This window comes from Chlorocebus sabaeus, chromosome 13 (assembly GCF_047675955.1).
Source record: "Chlorocebus sabaeus isolate Y175 chromosome 13, mChlSab1.0.hap1, whole genome shotgun sequence".
In the NCBI taxonomy this organism is placed as follows: domain Eukaryota; kingdom Metazoa; phylum Chordata; class Mammalia; order Primates; family Cercopithecidae; genus Chlorocebus; species Chlorocebus sabaeus.
The window spans coordinates 18,088,945-18,104,704 of record NC_132916.1 but is presented as its reverse complement, the minus strand read 5'-3'; the positions used below and the strand labels follow the sequence as shown (position 1 = coordinate 18,104,704).

At 41.7% G+C, this 15,760-nt stretch overlaps 1 protein-coding gene across 14 annotated transcripts in view; it reads right to left on the bottom strand.

Moving 5' to 3' along the window:
• SYNE1 (spectrin repeat containing nuclear envelope protein 1) overlaps positions 1–13,751 on the bottom strand; it is a 527,413-nt gene extending 513,662 nt beyond the window's left edge. For 8 of the 14 annotated variants that reach the window (XM_008007604.3, XM_008007606.3, XM_008007607.3 and 5 more), the window contains exons 1-3: positions 13,577–13,729; positions 13,025–13,192; positions 5,231–5,517 (exon numbers count right to left, since the gene is read on the bottom strand). In XM_008007604.3, coding sequence (XP_008005795.3) covers positions 5,231–5,297 — 67 coding nt within the window. In that variant the 5' untranslated portion in view covers positions 5,298–5,517; positions 13,025–13,192; positions 13,577–13,729. Of the gene's footprint in view, positions 1–5,230; positions 5,518–13,024; positions 13,193–13,384; positions 13,464–13,576 lie in introns of those variants that run through there. The other 6 variants (XM_073022331.1, XM_073022333.1, XM_073022336.1 and 3 more) reach the window with 4 other exon arrangements.
• Positions 13,752–15,760: the final 2,009 nt, after the last annotated feature.

Sequence of the window (15,760 nt, the reverse complement as noted above, 5' to 3'; positions counted from 1 at the left end):
TAGCCATATGCAGAAGACTGAAACTGGACCTCTTCCTTACAGCATATACAAAAATTAACTTAAGATGTATTAAAGACTGAAATGTAAAACACAAAACTATAAAAACCCCCAGAAGACAAGCTGCGCAATACCACTCAGGACATAGGAACAAAGATTTCATGATGAAGACACCAAAAGCAACTGCAACAAAAGCAAAAACTGACAAATGGGATATAATTAAACTAAAGAGCTTCTACACAGCAAAAGAAACTCATCACAGTGAACGGACAACCTACAGAATGGGAGAAAATTTTTGCAAACTATGAAACTGACAAAAGTCTAATATCCAGCATCTATAAGGAACTTAAATTTACAAGAAAAAATCACAACGCCCTTAAAAAGTGGGCAAAGAATATGAACAGGCACTTTTCAAAAGAAGAAGATATACAAGCAGCCAACAATCATAAGTATAAAAATTAATCAAGGCATTATAAAAATGTTTCAATCCTCACAAAATGCCAAGCTTTTTATTTTCCAAGCTATGATCATAGCCAATTATGCTAAATTAAAAGAAAGTTACATTTTCATCAATTATTCATTATTATTTCATTCTACTTTTCAGTATACTTTCTGTTAGTCTGAAGTTTTCTTTTGTGTAATGAACTTATAGGAAATATTATACTTAAAACAAAAAAGGTTTAAGGTTTTTATTACTCATAAAAAATTTTCAAGAGGAGATTGTGATTACCTTATACTGAACAACTAGCAAATTTCATAGCTGTATCTCCAAGGGTAAATTCTTATCCTTTTTTGTTTGTTTGTTTCTCTTTGAATCTATTCACAAGGTTTAAAAATCAAAATTTGTCCTTGCAGTAAATAATCCTACTCTCCTATTAATTTTTTTGTATATACAACACCTAAGCATACACATTTTAATGTTTTCTGGCATTTATCACTTGTTCTATAAGATTGCATTGATGTCACCCCATCCTACAATAACCAACACTGATATGTTCATTTTAAAAACATAAAGTTTAATATAGTATGTTCACATTTAAAATGTAGTTAATAAAAGTCAGCCAACAAGTTCTTTTTAAGTAACTATGAAAGATTACAAAAAGCCTTAAAATATTGTCACTATCTAAAAGAAGTTTATAATCTGAAGAGTTCAGCCATTTATTTTCTTAGTTGTGACTATAAACTAAGTAACTCCATAAGCCACCTGTTAAATGGATCCCCTTTAGTTAGTCTTGAAAAGCAGAAAATGTATGTACTAATTATGTGCATTTAAAGTTTTAATACTCCTTTATCATACTATTGTCCTATATTTGCTTTTAAGGTTATATTTAAATTGATTAAAGTTCCAGAAACATTCATTATTCTTAAAAGCAAATGAAACTCCGCATTGCAGTCTGACTGCTCATCCATAATTCAGTATCCCAGCCTAAAACATTATGCTCAAACAAGCACAAATATTGGCAAAGGTGAAATATTGAACGGTTACTCTTGCAGCTAAATTATGTAGCAATCTCTGTGTGTGCTTTAATTTCCTAGTCCCAGAAATAAAAACTAAAAGCAGGAAAAATAGTCAGCAATTATGGGTGTAAGCTAAATAAGCAAGGGAGTAATGCCAAGTTGCCATTATTCAAAGCTCCATGCTCTTTATTAGTTATGCACAGGTCTGAAATGACAATGAAACCCAAAAATGGGAGGAAAAAAACCCCAAACACATTAGTTACTCATTATATATATCTAGACAAAGAGAAAGGATTCTAGGAGAATGTTCTTATGAATTTAAACTTTGAAAATTAGCAACTCTGGTTCTGTTTACACTAATGGAAATTTACTTTTCTTCAAATTTGTCTTCATTATCTGGGCAATAACACCAGCCCTCCATTTATTAGGATCTTGGGCACTTGTTTGGAGGTTCCAGCAGGTAAGCAGCTTTACTAAATACCCTTGACAGGGGACAGATCTCCTCTTTCTGTGGAGATTGGCCCCTCTTTGGACTTAAAGCAGTAGTAAATATGCACAGTGACAACTGAGAGCAAGAGACCTGCACGCCACCAACTGAATCAGCAGAATTAATCCAGCTGATCAATTTGTTAAGACACACTCACCAGATCACTTTCACTTCCTGCCATTTCACCGAGTTTCCTTTGATGCAGGCTAGATGTGTTATATTTTGTAGCAGTACAGACTTTACATTTTGTAGCCAACATAACCTATAGTCATGAAGTAATTGATACCAAAGGCTGGGGATAAGTATCTCGGGCTCAGGAGTTTTGTCTTCTGAATTTTAAGGCTTACTCTTCTAACTTTGTCAGGTACCCTTATGCCACCTTATAACTCTCTCTTTTATAGAAAGGAAAGCTAATTAATGCAATAAGTATAGTTACTTCGTTATGTAATAAAATGACTAGTTTTGTACAGCACAGAGTATACAAAACGATTAACATTCCTCCAAAAATCTGGATAGTTAGAAAAATTTGCAGGAAAAAATTGCAACAAATTATCAAGCTGTGCCTTCTCACCTAGTTTTCTTCCATGACTATTTGAATGACTCACCATATCACAGAATTTATCATTTTTAAAGCTCCTTTAGTAAATTATCTCATCGAGCTTCACAACAATTCTGAGAGGGGCTAAGCAGATGGGAGCAATCCACATTTTGCAAATGGGGCACCTAGACACGTAGATGTTAAATAAGGCATCCACTGTCACACGCCTGGTGTGTGTGTGGCACAGCTCTTTCATCCACGCCACAGATTTCTCAAGCAAAACTAAATCTACTATAAAAACATAATAAAACACAACATTAAATTATCCATACTCTTCACTTTCCTCTCACCCCTAACCCAATTATCTTAATAAAAGGACTTCCACTCAAACTAATGTCAGAATGAAGAGTAGAGTGTTAGTAGGAACACAGTCTGATTCTGATTGAGTTTATTCAAATTTGCTGTTTGTAACTTTCACTTATGGTCAACATGTATGTCATGCGGAGAATGTTCACATCTAATATACTCAAAGGAAAATCTGCTTTATTACCTTATTATCTGCCCCACACTTTTGTAAGGGATTCACAGGCTTCCTTTCCATCATTTCATAGATGATGTCATTGAGGCACAAAATGGTTCAGTAATTTACCCTCAGACAAACAGCCAAGACAAACATAGACAGTGGAATGGAACTCAAATTCAGCACTGCATCTACCCAGGTGACAATATACAACTGAAATCTGAGATCCTTGGGTGCTGGGCAGACCCAAGCAGAGAAATTTTCAGCCCATGGAAAAGATCTAGACCCAATTCAGCAAGGATCTTTTATCTAACAAGGCTCTTTCTGGCGTGACATGAAGGATTGGTCAGCAAGAAATAGGAAACACATACCACTTACAATGAAGCATCACAAACCAGTCCAGGCAGACAAACATTCGTAGGGAGGTCACTTGAAGACAGAAGCTGTCAATCAAGTTGGTGGTCTCTGGACAGACATGGAGAAACTCCTAGTTCCATCAATATCCTGATTTTCTATAGCTGTGAGCGCGTTCTGGGTCATGAATATCCAGATTTGAGAGCCTGGTATGTATCTGAAGGTCAAGAATGCTTAACTGGAAATCACTGCTCTGCACAGCAAATACATTGTAAGCAAAGAAAGTGGGTCTGTGACAAATTAATATCACTGATACTGTGCGAAACCACAATGATCACTTGTTGGAGATACTAGAAAACCTAAAAGTCAAGCTATAACATTATTTTTAAGTTCTCTTAGCAAAGACTAGCACAAAACTCTTCTAAATTGGGGTATTTTTATACCTTAAAACCATTCACTTGAAGGCTGGGCTTATGACATTGAATATATCATTAGAATTCTGACAACGAAGCAATGAATATATCATTAGGATTATGACAAAGAAAAAATATTTTTAGATAACTACAGGTGATAATTATCTGTGTTTCAAGGAATATTGAAACACAAACACAAATGTAAAGAAAATTAACAATTAGCATCTGTTCACCTATGAGTTTCTATAGCATTTCCCTGTTAGTTCTCTTCTAGAAAGCAGAGAAGAGCAGCTGGGCACGGTGGCTTATGCCTGTAATCCCGCACTGTGGGAGGCCGAGGCAGGCAGATCACCTGAGGTCAGGAGTTTGAGGCCAGCCTGGCCAACATGGTGAAACCCTGTCTCTACTGAAAAAACAAAAATTAGCCGGGCATGGTGGCGCATGCCTGTAATCCCAGCTACTCAAGAGGCTGAGGCAGGAGAATCGCTTGAACAGGGAGGCGGAGGTTGGAGTGAGCCGAGATAGCGCCACTGCACTCCAGCTTGGAAGACAGAGCAAAATTCCATCTTAAAAAGAAAATCCAAAGCAGAGAAGAGCACCACTGAGGGATACAGGACTAGTCTGTACCCTGCCACGAACCATTCATCTCATCACATCGCTTCATCTCTTTGGGCCTCTTTTGCCTCATTTTTCTTAAAAAGTTTCTAAATATCGGCCTGGCGCCTATAGTCCCAGCACTTTGGGAGGCCGAGGCGGGCGGATCACGAGGTCAGGAGATCGACACCATCCTGGCAAACACGGTGAAACCCCGTCTCTACTAAAAAATACAAAAAAACGACCCAGGCGAGGTGGCGGGCGCCTGTAGTCCCAGCTGCTTGGGAGGCTGAGGCAGGAGAATGGCGTGAACCCGGGAGGCGGAGCTTGCAGTGAGCCGAGATCGCGCCACTGCACTCCAGCCAGGGGGACAGAGCGAGACTCTGTCTCCAAAAAAAAAATATATATATATATATATATAAAAAAAATATCCAAGGGTCTTCTAGTTGGAAAATGCCACTGGTTCACTTATTTGACAATAGCATATAGTTACATGTCCACAACTTGTCCGTAATCTATCAAGACAATTGGGGAATGTATTGTCACTGGTATTACTGAATGACAGCAGCAGTACATCTGGCAATAACTCTTAATTCCCAACTGGACAATGAATAACATGTAAGACATGCCAATGCAGACACAAAATTACAAAAAAAAAAAAAAGCTGTATTTTTATCTTTTCCTTCTATGTAAAGAAGATAGCATCTGAAGACAGCATGCCCCTGTTTGAAAACACTGGAATAAAAGGCATCCATCCCATTCTGGGCTATAGTTCCATGAAACTGAGTAAAACCCCAAACAAAATTTAACTGATTGTGGGTTAAGATGGTATTTAAATTTTTTTAAACCCTGAAATGTCTTCCCCTTACCTTGCAGCCTCTGCATCACATTGGCGATATCCCGAGGACACCGGGAGGCCCCTCTGGAGGTTGCCATGGTCCCTCCAGAAGCACAAAGCCAACACCAAGAGACTCTTCACTGGAGGCAGCACAGGGCTACACCACTCTGGAAAACATGTTTGGACTTTTCTAGATCTATTCCGTCATAAATGAATTCCAGGCATTTGCAGCAGTCAACAAGCAGGCAGCTCTCCCAAAGACTGAACTGCTTTTTCTTCTTTCGTTTTAAGACTGTCCTTTTAAATCAACTGAAGAACCTGAAAAACATAAAAGAAAAGGTACAACATAAAAAAACAATCTACAAAGGTCACCACAGTGCTAAAAGGAGAAATATTTCTATTTAATTTGAATGCCTGGTCTATTATCAAGTGAAACAACTTAGTGAAAAGCACTTATAAACTATAAAGTACTGTGCAAGTGTTAGGAATTCCCATGATATTTGATAAAATAAACACATAAATGAGATATATAAAATAAAATTGGGTTGCTAAAAGAAGAAACGTTCACTTTCATTCTATGTTTTCTTTTTAAACTGTAAAGTTTTTCCATTGATCTATGAAGTGGCTTGCCTTATACTGAAAACACTCCATTGTAGTTTTCAATATGCACAGATTCTCTTATCTGCTAATTTAGCCTGCTTTGCACATGTTTTGCTCTGTTGTGTTGTACACTTTCCAGGAATAGGACCAAATCCTAGTTTCCCATACCAATTTGATGAATTAAAACAGCATAAATGTAAAAACCATTTCATTCTAAAAATTTGAGTTTCAAGTACTCCAATTTTAGAAGCCAAATGGGTCTGATTTAGTTTTTCTCCTCCCTAGGTATAAAGACTCAAAAGTTGTAAGGCTAGTGGTGGGGTGAGCTAAGCAGAGTGGACATTTTCCTTCTAAATTATCTGTGTTGGTTAAGATTTTGTTTTTGCTTTTGTTTTCGTTTTGGGACAGTCTCACTCTATCATCCAGACTGGGGCGCAGTGATGTGATCTCAGCTCACTGCAACCTCCACTTCCCGGGTTCAAGCGATTCTCCTGCCTCAGCCTCCTGAGTAGCTGGGACTACAGGTGCCTGCCACCACACCCGGCTAATTTTTTGTATTTTCAGTTGAGACGGGGTTTCACCGTGTTAGCCAGGATGGTCTTGATCTCCTGACCTCGTGATCTGCCCGCCTCGGCCTCCGAAAGTACTGGGATTACAGGCGTGAGCCACCATACCCGGCCACAGTCCCCGTTGCATTTCTAGGTTATGATGATGAAAGTTAAAAAAAGGAATAGGGGAAGAGGGGAAGAAGGGGAGAATGGCAAAAGCAAAACTCCTAAAGAAAGCTCATACATGTGAGATGGTCCACTTTCCTGAAGGAAAAAAGAAATGAGAGGAGTCTGTGAGTGCTATAAAAATTATATTATAACTTGGATTATAGTCCATAAAAAAGCACTGCTCATGAAGGATTTCTTAAGTAATAGAGTGAAATTATGAATTACAATTTATTGTAAAATGGCATTGCTAATACTATTATATATTGGTATCTGGTCAGATGTATGAATGCAAAGCTAGTAATATGCTCTTTAGCCTATTATCTTAAAAAAAAAAAAGGGGGGGATGTAAACCTTTGCACACTGCTGCTGCTCCAAGTGCAATGCATCAGAAGGATGTACTGGAGCAAGAAAGCAATTACTAACCAAGACACAGGACAGTGATGCAGTGAACAGCAGTCATTGGTAGGAAAGATAGAGGCAAACTTCTCTTGGCTACTTGAAAGGAGTATTTAGTAGAAGTAGGACCCAACTTGGTGTCTTATAGGCTAGAGAGGTACTTCTCAGTGGGTGACTCTCCAAGGGAGGCTTCGTGGAGAAAGAATTACTTGTGGCTGGGCTGTCACACACATACCTATAGCCCTGCTGGAATTGTGTGCCCATTAGCAGCCTGTATCTCCTGGGGAAAAATATTCCACCTGCCCACATACAAAAGCTATCTTAATTTGGGAGAATAATACATAGTGAACAGTGCCTGAAGGACCTTAAAAATGACTCCCCTAAGCTGTTAGGAAGTTAGGTTTTCAAATGCAAAAATAAACCTTTCTGAAATCAATCAATCCATCAACCACTCTATTATGTATATCATGTATCTGCATGTATATTAAAGACATTCATTTCATTTCAGATACCCCACTCCAAGCCGGTCTCAGCACTGGAGCTCACAGATGATTAACACACAGTCCCCATCTTCAATCAAGAATTATGGAATTAAAAGGGATTTCAGTAAATCATTGCAACAGAAATCACTCTGCCTCTATCCTCTTCTAATTCACATTCACATAGCTTGGTAGATTAATCCTGAAATATTGTGCACGCCCTCTCTCTCTCTCTCTCTCATTACATTAAACTCAGAATTTCCCTGCATGTGCCCACTATTCATCCAGTTTTACTTTCACAGCATAACTAACACATTCAGAGTGCCAGAGCTCAGTGCTGGGATTACTAAGGTGGATGTGACACAGAGACTATTTTTGAGGAGCTTAGGACACAGTGGGAGATAAAACATAGAAAAGAAAATATAAAAATACCAGGGCTAAGTGCAAATACCAAGATGCGAGGATACAGAGGATGGCGGCTATGCCAGTGTGGGTGTTCTGGAAAGGTGTCCTTGGCAAGGAACAGACACCGAGCTGAGTCTCGGTGAATGGGTTAGTCACTCAGGTGAAACATATGAAAGACACATCCTGGGCAGGGTGAAGAGCTTGAGCAAAGGCCTGGGCATGAGTAACAGCATGACTGGGACATGGAACTACCACCAGTCAGACACTGAGAAACTCTACAAGGTGACATTCTGGAAAAAGAGGGTGGAGAGTGAGGTGGTGTCCGGATGACAGAGGGCCCTGAGTGCTATGCTCAGAAGTTTGGTTCTGGTTCCCTAGCAGGCAACTGGAAGCCCCTGAGAGATTTTAAGCTGGAAGTGAGAAGGTATAACTGGGATTATTCTAGCTATGGTTTTTTAAAAGGTGTTTTCGAGAAGGACAAAACTGGAAGATCCAGAAAGATCGGTTGGGAAGGTATCTCAGGAATCCAGGTGGAAGATGACAAAAGACGGAAATCAGACAGAGGGAGCAGAGTGAGTGGAGAATCAAATATAACACAGCTTTAGAGAGTAGAATTTGTAAGACTTGGTGACTGGTCACCCGGGGTGGGGGTGGGTATAGGTGGGATTTCCAGGGTGTATATCTGAGGAGTCTCAGATGACTCTCAGGATTTGGGATCCATTAATTGAGCGCAGCAGAAGAGGTGCTGCATAGGTTTTACAGCCAAGCACTCTCCCCTTCATGCCTCATATCTTGGAACAACTCAGGAGCAATTTCTTCATTGCCCCTTCACATCACCCCTCTGAAGAACACTTTCAGCTGAACAAATCTAAATACCTAACCCAGGATCCGCATACCACTTGAAGCTTTTCCTAAACACACCAACCAACATTCACCATTATTTTCCACTGAGGCCTCTAACACTAGTAATCCACACTATCATAGATACAATTTGGCTTCTACCTTTCACTACTGCTAGTCTTACCTCACTCTAAACAAACTGTGAACATTTCACTGGTATAAAGGCTATAACATTACAAAATCTCATTCATTGACACCAAGTATATCCTTGACCACATCCTAGGCCTCTGATATATATTTTTTGTTTCATTGAATCAAGTTCATAATACTTTACATCTATGAGAAAATCCCTACAAAACCTCTTCCTCTTCAATGCAAAAAAAAAGTGGATGCAATATCCTTCCTTTTTCAGACATTAAACATTTTGCTTTCATCATTCACATGTACACATATTTCCTATATTGTGAAATCATGATTTTCTTGCTTTTTACTAACACTTTATCTTATTACATGATTTGAGAAGAAATTCAAAATGACGTTAATAAAAAGAAGCTAGTAAAAGGAGACTGGGAATTAGGAAATATCAGTTCTAGGCTAAACTTTATCCCAGTTAGTTGGGTGATTTTGAGCTGGTTCTGTGCCTGAAGGTCCTCAACAACTACCTATTGGAGGAGAGTTTGGTACCAGGAAATGAGCAGACTTTGGACTAAGAAAGACCTGGAGCTGAATCTGAATTCTATCTCTTGCTGTGCACGCAGGCTTAAGAAAATGAGCTTCTCTGAGTCCTTCTTTCTTCATCTGTAAAATGAGGTATACTTATGCCAAATTAGGTTTAATTTTATCCTGCTTAAATTAATTTTTTAAAAAATAAGTATGCCATGTTTCCAGCAGATTGATTGGCATGTAGCAGAGTTTCTGCAAATACTAGTTTCAATTTTCCTTCCCCTGGTCCCAGTTTCTCCACCTGCAACATGAGAGATGACCCTAAAATGCAGAGGTACTCCCAAGTGTGCTCTTCAGTTCCAAAACCAATGGCAGCACAAGGCACAGCTAAAACAACGACTGGTGCAAGGTCATGAGATCCTCCAGTTGACTGTTTATGTAGCAGTGTTCTGGCCATGGACACGACAGAACCAGAACACCAGAGGCAGATCCAGAACATCAATGAACTCACTGTTCCCAAGATCAATAAAACAGTTTTAATAGGTGCAGGATACTGCGGGGGCACGAAGGAGAGGGAATGAAGAGTGAAGCTAGGCATTGGGATGGAATGGGAGAATTTGGTGGACACTGATGGGCTGTATACCAATAAATAGTCCCTGCACCATCTCCAAATTTTTCCAGGGGAAGGAACTAAGATTATGATGCAGCTAAATACATCCACCTCATAATTAGCAGAAAGGTAAGACTCCTGTATTTATTATTTCACGATAAATATGTATTGAGTAGCTATTTGTAAGGGACCATGGTACTGAGTAAACAGCAGTCAACAGGAGAAACAAGCCCCTCTTACAACTTATGTGCCAGTACAGGAAGATGATATAAACAACGTTACAACAAAGGAGGGCAAGTATTGTAATGGAAAAGTCCAGGCTACTATGGAAGCAAAAAAAAAAAAAAAAACACCCACCCAATCAATAACCATCTGCTGCATTTTTTTAAATTCAGGACACAGAGGGAATTTGGACTATCTGCTATTTGGGATGCTCCCAGCTGAAAGACATACTCTTCTCAACATCACTCTGTGAAAAAGCACAGTTGTGAAATACCACAACTCAATTTTTTCTGTCTCTTGGCAGAATGGACATTGGCTCTTGAATCAGTTTCTTGTTTGTGTTACTAAAAAGGAATACACTAAGAAAAGCACTGAAGAAATACTACTAAGCCACAAGAATATATACAAGCAATGCGACTGAATTTCTAGGTATTAGGAAACTACTGCAGAAAATTTCAAACCCTCGCGACAACCAGAGACAACGTGGCTCATTTCTAACCAAAAAGAAAATGAACTGCGAACATAAATACCTAAACAGATTCACAACAGAAGGAAGCACAGGCATTACTTAATTAAATGTCTAAACATGTATAAGAATAGCACTAATATTGAAGCCCACTATGGAACAAAATTTTTAAAGTCATGAATAAATTTCAGTTTCCCTTCTATTCAAGTCTTTTGCTGAAGAGAGTTCATGTGCTGTTTAATTTTAAATGTAATTTTTTTTTCTATTCACCCATTAATAATGGTACTAATTAATGAACACTAAGATGGCTAAAAGGTAGAGAAGAACAGGGACATCTTTGAGTTAATAGAAGTATACTACTAATATGTGTGTGCAGGTTATCAGGGAACAATGCTGTTTCTTATTCAGTAGTATGAATTACACAGAGTAACAATAAGAAATGATCTTTTCCCTAGAAGAATATGAACAAGTAAGCAAAAGACAAAGTGTATAGCAGATCAGCATGAAAGCTATTCAGTGTCATAATTAAATTTTGTTTATTGTAAGCCTAAAGTATAAATTACACCCGAAGACATCCGCAACCTTCTTTCCATCCCTTGCTAGAATATACATTGCATGCCTTGCCAAACATTAGTTCTCCTTAGATCAGACCACAAGGAAGTACACATTTAAGAGCAGACCCACAGAGGACCCTGCAGAGGTGTTTGGGCCCTGCATGCCTGTCACATTCAGACCACAGGGTGTGGCCGCAGTAGCTAGAGCTGGAGTTGTGAAAATGCCACCAACCTTGCCCAGTTATGGGCTTCCTACATCCTGTGACAGTCACGCCTCCTTTCATTTCCAAGATGCTGTGTGCGCAGCATAGTTATCAGAAAGTAGGCCCAGTGCAGCACCAAACAATTCTTGAACATTTTTAAATGGCGAACTAGCTTTCTCTAATCCCCACTCCCCGGCAGGAAGGAATCAAGTAAAAAAAGAGTTCTTAAATGAGGTCAATGAGGACAGAAGAAAACCAGTTTGTGAAAATCATTAGTTCACAAAGATGAAAGTGAGTCTATAAAATAAGAGCTAGGCAAATATTTTCAAAGCCTAGCAAATATTATTATCTGGGTCAGTCTGAAGCTGTTTCTTAATCTTCAACATGAAACATACTAAGTTAGTATAGATCTCTCACATTTTGTTCTAAATCTGCCACAAAGTGATGAACAGACAAGAAAAAATAGATATGCATTTTGTCACACTGTTCTGGTGATGTCAGGTACTTTTTATCCATATTACAAATCTTTTTTCACCATGGGGAATAAAAAGCCTCTCAAAGAACAATCGTCATGACTTGTGATTAAATCTGCATTTTATGAAGATGTAGGTCATATTAATGACCTTTGGTTCATTGAAAATTATTATACTTTCCCTTGCATAGGTCTGGCTTCTGTATATGAATGTGTCTTTGGGAAAGTCATTCTCAGATCAAGACGAAAAACGGATGGGCATCAAAGAAGAGAAAAATAATTAATTTTTAACTTTCTTAACATTCACAGGAACATTTCAGATACAAGTTTTCCACCCCAAAAAGAAAAGCTCAGAAGTGAACATTCTGGGATGCTAAGGCTTCGTTGCTGATATTTTCCTCTGGGCTGGACCTGACTCTATTTACGGAAGGGGGCAGAACTTCCAGCATCCAAAGCCTGGGATCCCAGTCAGCACACCCAGCCTCCCTTCCCAAGGGGCTTTCCTTCCTGTGCGGCTGATGGCTGCTTCGTTTTGCACGGATGCCTGCCCGTTGCGATGCACCTGGCCGCCTGTGCACCACCATTTCCCAGAACTCCTCCGCCAGCAATGCAAGATCTCTATGTGAAACGTATCTTTCAAAGAGGAGATGAAAGTTATCTTGCCCTCCAATGCAGGCTCTGCTGGGAAACAACTGCACCATGACAGCGCCGCTGGAGTCTGACGCGCCCGGGCCTCCGCGCAGCCTTCAAGCCATTTCCCTCCCCCCAGCCCTTCCAAAAATAGTCAGGGGGTGGAGGAAGGGAGGCTCCTAGAATCTGTTCAACGCCCTACCTCTCCCATCTGATAGTAGCAACAGTACCGACCATCACAATAAGAGGGTGGCTGCCTTTTGCTTCTGCACCATTGGAGCCCAGGGGATGTGCCACAAGCGGAAATGACAACTCAGAGAGGGGGATATTAATAGGGACATCTACGTACGAGATGCAAAGAGGCTCCCCAACCTCCTAGTCTCCTTATCTATGAGTATCGCACACGTACACACATCACTGCTACCACCCCCTCCCATCAAGCACGCAGAGCCCCAGCGTGCAGGCACAAACTTGCTGACAATTTGTCTGCAATGTGTTCGTCTTGCACCTCTCTCTCCTCTCCCTGTCTCTGTCTCTCCCTGTCTCCCAGTCTCTGTCTTTTCTTTTACCTTCTCTCTCGGCCTCGTTCAGTTTCCCAGCAGCTAGGCGATGCAAGCGAACGCCTCCTCCCGGCTCGCTGCGCCCAGGCTCGGCGGGACCCCGGGGATGCGCTGCTGTCCGCCCGCCCTGTCGCCGGGATCGGGCGCGGTGTGCAGGATTGCGGGAGCCCAGCCGCCCTGGTGACAGAGGACAACAATCTCAGCCCGCTGCGGCCGGCGGCCGCGGCCCGGCGCCCGCTCTCACCCTGGCTGGCTCGCCCACACTCACTCCCGCGCCGGGCTGCTCAGCCCGGCTCCCCGCCCTCCGCGACCGGTTCCTCCTCCCGGCTGCACGCTGTGGGGTGAGGCCTCCCCCCTCGCCTTCCCCACCTCGCAGCTACCGCTCCTGTCGGGAAGGAAGGTCGGCCAGGCCGGTTGGGCCTCTGGTCAGGGTCCCTGCACCGCCCTGGTCCGCCACACCCCCTCCCAGGCTCCGTGCCCCGAGCCCAGCGCCCGTCTCCGGGATGCGCCGGTGCGTGGAAAGCTGGGGGCGGGGACCCGGAGGCTCGCAGGCTTCCCTACCTCCTGGAGATACACGGCCTTGGGCGTTTCTCCGCGGCTGCAAAGCTGTGCTGTGACCCACCCTCTCAGCGAGCCTTCATACCAGGACCACCTCCCGGGGGTCGAGGTGGGAAGGAAATGTCCCTGAGAGCCGGGACGCGCTGCCTCCGCTGCCTGGAGGAGCTGCGCTGTCCTGCCAGCTAACTTTTGCCCGGGGTTTCCATTGCCCGGGTGACCTTTCTGAGCGGAACCTATCCTGAAAGACTGGGAGGTTCCCTGATGGTCCCAGGAAGGGCGTGATGCAGAGCAAAGAGCAAAATCCGCCGACTCCTTTTTCATCAACTTCCAAAAGATCCTAAACCGTTTTGGCTGCCAAGTCAGTAGGAAATAACTTAATTTGAGGAAGACTGGTCAGGCTTTATAGATTTTTTTAAATGTTATTTATAAAGTTTAAACTTCTTGAGAAAGCGCTTGACATCTTTAATTCTTGACTGCTTATTAAGATTATTCTAAAAACCACTTTTAGGTTCTTCAGATGCACTGTATGCACCCTGTACATTGCGGAGCCATTTGCATCTTTGGCCACCAGTCCTCGTGGTGTAAGAGATCTTGGTGTTGCCTGGTAGCATGCAGGAGAATTTATTTTGTTGTGATTTTATGGTATCCAAGCAAAGTCAAACACAGTCTCTCTTCAACAACAGTGAAGTCCAAGCCCAACAGGACGATTGCAGCTAAAACAATCGAAGCTATGTTGCAATAATCTTAATAGTAATATTTCCCCCCTTGAATCTCCAATCTGAACAAAACAGTCTTTTATCCTCTAAATTTGCTGAATGGAAGGAGCAGTTTATAAAGTAGATGAAGTTTCTCTTTGCTGTCTACCTTTCCCTTACCTGCTGCCAACATTCCCACTGCCTAGCTTTCCATTTTCTTCAAATTCTTCTTCTGGATGGCGTCAAAATAATAACATCTGAAACAAATCTGATGGAACAAATCTGATACATCAATCTGATGTGTTCCTCTTCTTTGTGTTGACTTATTATTATTATTATTATTTTAGAGGGAAAGAGAGACCAAATAATGGATCTCTAATTGCAGAACTTGCTGCATCCAGAAGTTGGGCCTGGAGGAGGGGTGTTTGGGATCAGTCTCAATGCATGCCCTGCCTCTGCCTGAGGGCAACAATCCTGAGGCATGCCCAGAGCCCCTTGTGGAGAGGACCACCAGAGCATAATTATTCCAGGTCAGCACTCTGTGTGCAGTGGCCACAAAATGGGGTCCAGAATTCCAGGCTTCCCACTCAGAAGAAACAGATCAGAATGGCTCAGCTCGTCCTTTCAATCCCCACCTTCATAGGACCAATCCACCCTACTGCCTTTTGAAGAGAGGTAGAAAGTTACTGTACCAACTTTGCTATTCTTTTTTTTTTTTTTGAGATGGAGTTTCGCTCTTGTTCCCCAGGCTGGGGTGCAATGGTGCGATCTTGGCTCACTGCAACCTCTGCCTCCCAGGTTCAAGTGATTATCCTGCCTCAGCCTCCCGAGTAGCTGAGATTACAGGAATGCGTCACCACACCTGGCTAATTTTGTATTTTTAGTAGAGATGGGGTTCCTTCATGTTGGTCAGGCTGGTCTCAAACTTCCAACCTCAGGTAACCTGCCCGGCTCGGCCTCCCAAAGTGCTGGGATTACAGGTGTGAGCCACTGCGCCAGGCCACCAACTTGCTATTCTACATGTTAAGCAACTACTTTCTTTGGGTTTACTTACTTAAGAAGTGAGCCACTTAAAACACAAGCCTGAAACATTGCTTCCACCCACTAAAACTCCTCTACTAGGCCTAATCTCTGTTTTCACAGGCTGAGACAGACAGAAGCATAGAGCTATCTGCTGGCAATGGTTCCCTATGCAGCTGAACTCCTGTTCTCAGCTAAACTTTATCCTCTGTAAAAGGACTAAGCACATTTTAGACTTTTGCAAAGGGCTTGTTAGTTTCCCACACCCCAGGGAAGGGTGTTGTAGCTCCGTTTATTCAACAACTATTGCTTGAACGCTTACCACATAACAAATATTGTCCTAAGTGCTGGGGCTACCATGGTAAGCAAACTCTGACCTGGTTCTTGCCTTCACGGAGCTTACAGTATGATGGGGGAAAGCCAGACATTCATCAGAGAACCACACAAATACTTATAAAACCCCATTCTCCAA